At 58.1% G+C, this 8,729-nt stretch overlaps 1 protein-coding gene across 1 annotated transcript; it reads left to right on the top strand.

The window, feature by feature from the left end:
- Positions 1 to 3,262: 3,262 nt before the first annotated feature.
- On the top strand, positions 3,263 to 7,965 carry GJD3 (gap junction protein delta 3). Its single transcript, XM_023204204.1, has one exon. The coding sequence runs from the start codon at positions 4,818 to 4,820 to the stop codon at positions 5,697 to 5,699; it is 882 nt and encodes a 293-aa protein (XP_023059972.1). The 5' UTR covers positions 3,263 to 4,817; the 3' UTR covers positions 5,700 to 7,965.
- The last annotated feature ends 764 nt before the right edge of the window (positions 7,966 to 8,729 follow it).

Genomic DNA, 8,729 nt, shown 5'->3' with positions numbered 1-8,729 from the left:
GGGGGGGGGGGGCGGAATTTCTAATGCAGTCCCGACAAGAGTGGGGGCTGAGAAAGCCCGCCCCCGGCGCATCTGCTGGGAGCGACTTTTCTAGGAGTGGAAGGGCAATAGGCGGGGCACGGGCATGTCAGGGGAGGGGCGGCGCTCCGCAGGTGCCACCAGGTAAATCTTGGTCTCCTCGGATTGACATCACCTGGTGCATGCCTGATTAATCTGCACCTTCCCGGGCATCAGCTGCATTCTCGCACACACGGGAAGAGTTGGTGGTGATGAAGAACCCGGAAGTGCACCATCCTGCCTCCGTTCGTCCAAACACCATCCAACCACTCAGTCTTGGCAGTGCAGATGAAAAACTGGGAACTGTTTGTGTTGGGTCCCGCATTTGCCAGGGACGAGATGCCAGGACTGTATGCTTCAGGAAGAAGTTCTCCTCCTCAGATTTCTCTCTGCAGATGAACTTGCCACCAGTGTCATTATGGCATGTGAAGCCACCACCCTGACACATAAACCCTGGAATAATTCTGTGAAAGCAGGAACCCTTATAACCAAACCCTTTATCTCCAGTGCTCAGAGCACAAAAGTTTTCTGCTGTCTTTGGAAACTTGTCTGCAAAAGCTCAAAGGCGACACAGCCCAAGGGCTCACCGTCAGCGGCGATATCGAAGAACATGGTGGGGTTGACCATGGCTGATAGTTACTGGGTACAAACACATACGTGCACCCATGTGTGTCTGACATGAGCAGTGGCCCCACAATCCGATGGCCAGGGAGAGGTGTCTGGAACAGACTGGAGTGAGGCAGGATTGGCCTCTCAGCCCGGCCCCTGTCTTTAAGCATGGCCAAGAATGGGGCCACCAGCTGCCAGATCTACGCAGGGTCAGCAACACTCAGGCTGGATGGTGCTATCAGGGAAGGAGGACGGGGCCTGAGATTGTAGTCTCTGGGCCTGGCCCTGTGGCATCACAGGCTGCAGACAGCACAGGGTGACTGTGGGCTTTCCACTTCCTGCCCCACCCTGGCCCACCACCTCAGCTGCTTTCCACTCCCGCAGGCAGACAGGGTCTGATGAACTTTTTCCAGGTGGCGCCAGTGGCCTCACCCAGCAGGAGCCACGGGACAGGACGGGGTGGGGACCATTCCTGGACAGTCGAGGGAGATGAAGTGTGACCCTGAGCCCCTGTGGCTGGGGGCAGGGGGCGGGCAGCAGCTTTGCAGGGGGCAGAGGGAGGTCGGGAAGGGGAGGTCAGCAGCGCCCCCAACCCACATCCTGTTTTCAGAATCTGGGGCCCCAGCATTGCTTTTTCCCTTGGACTTTCTCCAGGGCAGCATCCCCCACCCAGGCCCACTCCCAAGGGAAGCCTGCACGAGGGCAGGAGGGTTCCCCACGCAAGCAGGAGTTCACCTAGAGTTTTTCCAGCACAGCTGGGCCCCTGAGCCAGAGGGAGTGGAGGGTGAAGGGTATATGCCTTCCCCTTCCTGAAAGTGGGCCCGGGAGTCTGCGTCAGCAGATGGAAAACCACACAGGCACCCATGGCTGACAAGGAGAGGAACTGTGGCCAAGGAGGTGAGTCCTGCTACCCTTCCTCAGAGGGACAGGCATGACCTCCCTCCAGTGCCTACACTCACCAGCCCCACACTAGGCTGGCACAGAGGCAACCCCTGCTGGGGACTACCAGGCCCTGGGACACCACCTGGGAAGCCCAGCCAGGCTGGATGGAGGACAATTCCATGAAAGGCTCAAGAGCTTGCGCTCAAGAACCAGTTGGGCCTCGCGTAGGCCTGGATCTGCTATTTACCAGCTGTGCAACAGCACGCAAGTGGCTTAGACCCTCCGAGTCTCACTTTCCCCTGGTATAAATAGTGCCCTCCTGCCACCATTGACAGAGAATCGAATGAGCTCGTTGGCATATGGAGCTAACGGGGCTCCACACAGGGCCTGGCCTGGCAGGTGCATAGGTGAGGAAGGTTGTGCTATGCACTCAGGCGGACCCCTAGGAAGGCAGAGCAGACAACCAAACATCTCAGCCCGGGAGCGACCCCTCCCTGACCACTGAGATTGCCGCCGGTCACCCTTACTCCTTTCTCTATAAAACAGCTTCCCCTGCCACCCAGGGCAGTAGGAGGGAACTCTCAATTCAGAGACTTCTGGTGGGGAAGAAGTCTTCTATTTTTCACATTATAAAATAACATGAGGCCGGGCGTAGTGACTCACACCTGTAATCCCAGCACTTTGGGAGGCCGAGGCAGGTGGATCACCTGAGGTCAGGAGTTCAAGACCAATCTGACCAACATAGAGAAATCCTGTCTCTACTAAAAATACAAAATTAGCTGGGCGTGGTGGCACATGCCTGTAATCTCAGCTACTGGGGAGGCTGAGGCAGGAGAATTGCTTGAACCCGGGAGGCGGAGGTTGCGGTGAGCCGAGATCGCGCCATTGCACTACAGCCTGACAACAAGAGCAAAACTCTGTCTCAAAAAATAAATAAATAAATAATAAAATAACATGATAGGCGGGGTGTGGTGGTTCATGCCTGTAATTCCAGCACTTTGGGAGGCTGAGGTGGGCGGATCACAAGGTCAGCAGTTCGAGATCAGCCTGGCCAACATGGCAAAACCCCATTTCTACTAAAAATACAAAAATTAGCCAGGCGTGGTGGCACACGCCTGTAATCCCAGCTACTGGGGAGGCTGAGGCAGGAGAATCGCTTGAACCTGGGTGGCAGAGGTTGCATTCAGCCAAGATCGTGCCACTGCACTCCAGCCTGGGCAACAAAGCAAGACTCTGTCTCAAAAAACCAAATAAGGCCGGGCGCGGTGGCTCAAGCCTGTAATCCCAGCACTTTGGGAGGCCGAGACGGGTGGATCACAAGGTCAGGAGATCGAGAACCATCCTGGCGAACACGGTGAAACCCCGTCTCTACTAAAAAATACAAAAAACTAGCCAGGCAAGGTGGCGGGCGCTTGTAGTCCCAGCTACTTGGGAGGCTGAGGCAGGAGAATGGCATAAACCCGGGAGGCGGAGCTTGCAGTGAGCTGAGATCCGGCCACTGCACTCCAGCCTGGGTGACAGAGCAACACTCCGTCTCAAAAAAAAAAAAAAAAACAAATAAAATAAATAAATAAATAAATAACATGTTCATTATAGTAAAGTTGGAAATTACAGAAAAGTGGGAAGGAAACCAAAGATTTTATTTAACTACCAAAGCCAGGCACTTGGGATATTTTAATGGTTTTCCATATGGGATTTTTTTTTTTTTTTTTCAGGCACGAGGGTTTTTTTGGTTCTCTGTCATATGGTTGGGAACTCAATATTCAGAAGTAGAGAATCCCAGCTACTCAGGAGTCTGAGGTGTGAGGATCACTTGAAGCCAGGAGTTCAAGATCAACCTGGGCTACACAGAGAGATCCCGTTCCATAAGAGATGTAGAGCTGGAAGGAAACTTGGGGGTCAGCTGGGCTGGCCACCTTGGTTGACAAGGCAGGAAAGCCTGGCTCAGTACCGCCAAATGATTTGTCCAAGGTGGGCGGTGGCAGAGCTGGAACCAGAAGCTGTTAGATGTTTGCTGCCCCTTAAACTCCAGCAGCAAACCTTCCTCTGTCCCCGAAGACCATCTTCACAGGGCATGGTTAGTGCTTAGTGGATCAAGGCTCCAGGCTGAGGGTCTCTCTGGGAAGGGCTTCTAGGAACCCCCCAGCTTCCTCAGTAAAGGATGTGGCTCTGGTTAACCCCCTCCCCCATTTCCAGATGGAAATTTAGCTGTGGGGTGGGGGGCCAAAAAGTGAGGGCCTCAGAGCCCAGCAAGGGGTGTGGCCCGTGCCTGTTCCCAAGGGCGGAGCCAGTCAGCAGGGTCACCCTGTTCCTTTAAGAGAAGGGGGAGCGCTAACCCCTCTCAGCCATCCTGTCCTGTCCTCCATCCCGGCCAAATCCGAAAGGGAAAATGAAAGAGGGAGAAGGAGGCGCCGGTCCCAGCCACCTCCCAAGGTCCCTGGCTCAGCTCTGACACCCCAGTCCTGGCCCCAGGGTGAGTGGGGTTGGGTGGTGGTTTAGGGGCACCAGCGGCCTGTGGGGACCTGTGTGAGTGTGGGGTGGAGAGGGTCTCAGGAGATGTGGAGGCTGGAGGCACAGGAGGCTGGGGAGGAGGGAGAGGCCTGGCCCCACATTCTCACCATGCTGGGGTAGGAGAGCAGGGACACCTCCGACAAGGGACCCTGTGACAGTTACGAAAGTGGGGTTGCCTCTGTACCAGCCCCCCACACTGAGAGGAGTTCACTGCAGTGAAAATGGCGAGAGAAACGGTGGGCCGAGAAAGGAGTGATCTCGCTGCCTCTGCCACTCCCACTCCTACTCCTCCCAGGGGCACCAAATTGAGTCTGGAGGCTCGGGGTTCGAGGCTCCACTCTTCCTACAGCATCCTTAACAGCTAAGGGCACCGCTGGATTTCCGCTTCCACAAGGCAAGTCAGGGGCTGGCCCAGCTGATCTCCAAGGTCCTTCCTAAGAATCTGGGATCTGGAGGATCCCAGGGTTGAACGGAGACGGCACAGGGGGTGCGGCAAAAACGCAAATGGGGGCTCCTCCCCAGCACCCATCGGCCCCAAAGAGAAGGGAACCCATAGCTGAGCGTCGCCTGCTCCCCTCGGGCCCTCCCGTGGCCCTCCCTTTCACACTGGTCTCATCGTTAAACCCGGGCCTCTCCCACCCCACTACTCACCCTGAAGTCAGAGAAGGCCCAACGGACCCCACCCCGATAGGCGTGGAAGGGGCGGGGGTCCCTGACCTGCCCCATCCCCTGACTCCCTGCCCCGCGTCCCCAGCGCCATGGGGGAGTGGGCTTTCCTGGGCTCGCTGCTGGACGCCGTGCAGCTGCAGTCGCCGCTCGTGGGCCGCCTCTGGCTGGTGGTCATGCTGATCTTCCGCATCCTGGTGCTGGCCACGGTGGGCGGCGCAGTGTTCGAGGACGAGCAAGAGGAGTTCGTATGCAACACGTTGCAGCCGGGCTGTCGCCAGACCTGCTACGATCGCGCCTTCCCGGTCTCCCACTACCGCTTCTGGCTCTTCCACATCCTGCTGCTCTCAGCGCCCCCGGTGCTGTTCGTCGTCTACTCCATGCACCGGGCCGGCAAGGAGGCGGGCGGCGCTGAGGCGGCGGCGCAGTGCGCCCCTGGACTGCCCGAGGCCCAGTGCGCGCCATGCGTTCTGCGCGCCCGCCGCGCGCGCCGCTGCTACCTGCTGAGCGTGGCGCTGCGCCTGCTGGCCGAGCTGACCTTCTTGGGCGGCCAGGCGCTGCTCTACGGCTTCCGCGTGGCCCCGCACTTCGCCTGCGCCGGCCCGCCCTGCCCGCACACGGTCGACTGCTTCGTGAGCCGGCCCACCGAGAAGACCGTCTTCGTGCTCTTCTACTTCGCGGTGGGGCTGCTGTCAGCGCTGCTCAGCGTAGCCGAGCTGGGCCACCTGCTGTGGAAGGGCCGCCCGCGCGCCGGGGAGCGTGACAACCGCTGCAACCGTGCACACGAAGAGGCGCAGAAGCTGCTCCCGCCGCCGCCGCCGCCGCCGCCACCTCCGCTGCCCTCCCGGCACCCCGGCCCCGAGCCCTGCGCCCCGCCCGCCTATGCGCACCGGGCGCCAGCCAGCCACCGCGAGGGCGGCAGCGGCCGCGGCAAGGCGTCGCCGGCCACCGGCCGCCGAGACCTGGCCATCTAGGGGCGGGCCCAGCCTCGCGCGGGCTGGACGCGAGGGCCGGACCCCGCCACCTCCGCCGCCCGCACCGCAGAAACCGGAAGCTGCTTCCACCAGTGCTGTCGTGGGACCTGCCCTGGCGGGAGACGCGCTGTGGGGACGGCCCGCGGGCGGCATCGCACTTGCCTCGTACTGCCTCCCAGTGGCTGCAGGCGGCACCTGGGGCAGGCCGAGCTGGGGGCGGAGAATGAACTCAGGCAGGTCCTGGATGCCACCACCCAGGTGGAAAGGAAGGAGACCAGGGCCCTGAGAGAGAGTGGACCTGAGGGGGACAGCAGAGCGGAAGGTGGAGGGTGGTTGTTTTACTGGGGACAAAAACAACTGTGATGCCAGCATTCTCAGGCACTCTCTGTGTTGAGAAGGTGGTCCCCGTGTGGGCCCTCTGTGAGTGTGCACACACGGACACATAAGCACTACGAGCTGTGTGCACGCCCACCTGTACACCCTGTGTGAACGCCGTGCATGTGCGCGCATGTGTACACCCTGTGTGAGGCCCACTTGTGCACACAGACACACGTAACCCTTTCCGGTGATCTGTGTGCACATGCACATAGACACATGTATGCCCCGTGAGAGCTGTGTGCTCACATCCTTGTGAGCTTTGTGTGAGTGCGTTGTGCACACACGCACACGTGCATCCTGCGTGGGCTGCGTGTGCACACCTGTACACAGAAACATCCTTGTGCACTATGTGTGCATGTGTACATCCTGCGTGACCTCCATGTGTGCACACGTGTGTGTGTGATCTCTGATATGCACTGCGGGGGTGGCCAGGGTCCGATGCCAGCAGCAGCCACAATGGCTCCCTCCCTACCACCCTAACCCAGCCCACCTGCCAGGGCATCACAGAAGGTCTGTCCCCCTCCCAAGAGACCCCGCCCAGGGAGGGAAGAGGAGGAGAGGCTCCCCTTCCCAGGGCAGGCCTCAATCCTCGGGAGCCTACGAGCACATCCTCACTGTCCGCCTTGTAGCGAGGCGGGGGCTAGGCCCTTTCATGGAGGTGGGGTGGGGGTGGGCGGCAGGCCAGAGGGCAACCCAGACATGTGTTATGCCTCCCTCCTCCATCTGCATCCTCCCCGCAGCTACTGCTCCCCCAGGCTATAAACGGGAAAGCCTCTTCTGTCCTCAGGAGAAAGCTCCCAAAACACGCGCTCCCGGCCCAGCCTTCCCTTTGGACCACTCCCTTCTTCCAAGCGGGCATTGGAAGAGCTGCTGCCTATGCAGCGCATCCCCCTCCTGTGTCTCCCCTGCCGTCTGCCCTCCACCTTCACCAGCCAGTGGGCTGCTCTCCATGAGATCACCCAGGACCTAAGTGACAAATCCAGGGGCCATCATTGGACTGCACCTTGAGGGCGTCCCCGCATCCTGCCGACCAGGCTGTGCGTTCCCCGCTATCACCCCACCCTGTCCTTCTGAGTTCCTGGCCTCGTTCTCAGCTCTCCTGTGCCCCGCACAGCTGTGGGAGGTCTTTCTGAATAGCTCCCCCGCTACTTAAACCCGGGGCTCGGGGCAGCACCCCTGCCCTCAGGGTGAGTCCAACGCCTCACAAGGCTTCCTTCTGAAGCCCTGCCCCGGTCAGGCCTCCGACCCCACAGCACAGGCTTCCAGGTGTGCTCAGAACCATAGGGAATTTTCTGTTCTAACAAGCACCAGGCCTGCTTGCTGCCAAGCGTTTGAACGTGCTGTTCCTTTGCCCAGAGCAGCCGCTGCTTCCTGAAGCCTTCTCCTCCCCTAGTTAATGCCCCTCCACCTTTTGTTGTCACTTGGGAAGGAAACAGACACCTTCAAGGAAAGGACTTCCCTGGTAGCCCCCACCCCAAGACAGAGCTGGATGCCTGTTGCCTCCCTAGGGAGAGCACTTGTCCTGCAGGATGGCGTTGCTCTCTCCCCTTCCATGGCACGTAGTATGTGTTCAGTAAATATGTGTTGGATGAGAAACTGAAGGTGTCCCCAGGCCTACACCATTGCCATGCCCGAACACTATCCATGCTATGGTGAGCACCATCTCTCTGATGACAGTTCTGTGTCCACAACCCAGACCCCTCCACACAAACTCAGATGGGGCTGTGTCGCTGTTTTCCAGATGTATTCATTCAACAAATATTTGTAGAGTACCTACTATGTGTCAGGTGATGTTCACGATCAGCATCATCCAATGGAAATAGCGTGTGAGCCATGTATGTAGTTTCAACTTTTTCATTAGCCACATTAAAAATGTAAAAGGAAACAAGTGAAATTAATTTTAGTCATGTATTTTCTTTAACCTAGTATATCCAAAATATTTTCATCTTAATGCCTCATCGATATTAAAAAGTATTAAGGAGATAGTTTACATTCCTTTTTTCTTTTCTTTTTTTTTTTTTTTTTTTTTTGGGGGGGGGTCTCGCTCTGTCGCCGGGACTGGAGTGCAGTGGCCGGATCTCAGCTCACTGCAAGCTCCGCCTCCTGGGTTTACGCCATTCTCCTGCCTCAGCCTCCCGAGTAGCTGGGACTACAGGCGCCCACCACCTCACCCGGCTAGTTTTTGTATTTTTAGTAGAGACGGGGTTTCACCGTGATAGTCAGGATGGTCTCGATCTCCTGACCTCGTGATCCGCCCGTCTCGGCCTCCCAAAGTGCTGGGATTACAGGCTTGAGCCACCGCGCCCGGCACATTCCTTTTTTCATACTAAGTCTTCCAAATCTGCACCCACCTAGCCAATTCTTTCCTCTAGAGATTTAACAATGAGCCGAGATAGTGCCCCCGCACTCCAGCCTGGGCTACAACAGGAGACTCCGTCTCAAAATAAATTAAATTAAATTAAAAAGAGACTTAGCTGAGAGGGGCCTCCTCTTCCAGGAAGGCGTCTGAGCCCTGCCCCAGGCCTGGTTCAGGGCCTCTGCCCTGCAATCCCACAGGCCTGTCAAGCTTATTGCAGCCCTGCCCAGGGGACATCTGGTCACCTTCCTCTGGCTCAGTCTCTCTGCGGAGGATGGGCACTGGCTCAGTGCAAA

Source organism: Piliocolobus tephrosceles, chromosome 16, assembly GCF_002776525.5.
Source record: "Piliocolobus tephrosceles isolate RC106 chromosome 16, ASM277652v3, whole genome shotgun sequence".
NCBI classification, from domain to species: Eukaryota; Metazoa; Chordata; class Mammalia; order Primates; family Cercopithecidae; genus Piliocolobus; species Piliocolobus tephrosceles.
Note: the sequence above shows the minus strand (reverse complement) of the source record. Positions and strands in the feature narration are given on the sequence as shown.

Coding starts and splice junctions, on each gene's coding strand:
- GJD3 (XM_023204204.1), top strand. CDS start 4,818: ATGGGGGAGTGGGCTTTCCTGGGCTCGCTGCTGGACGCCGTGCAGCTG.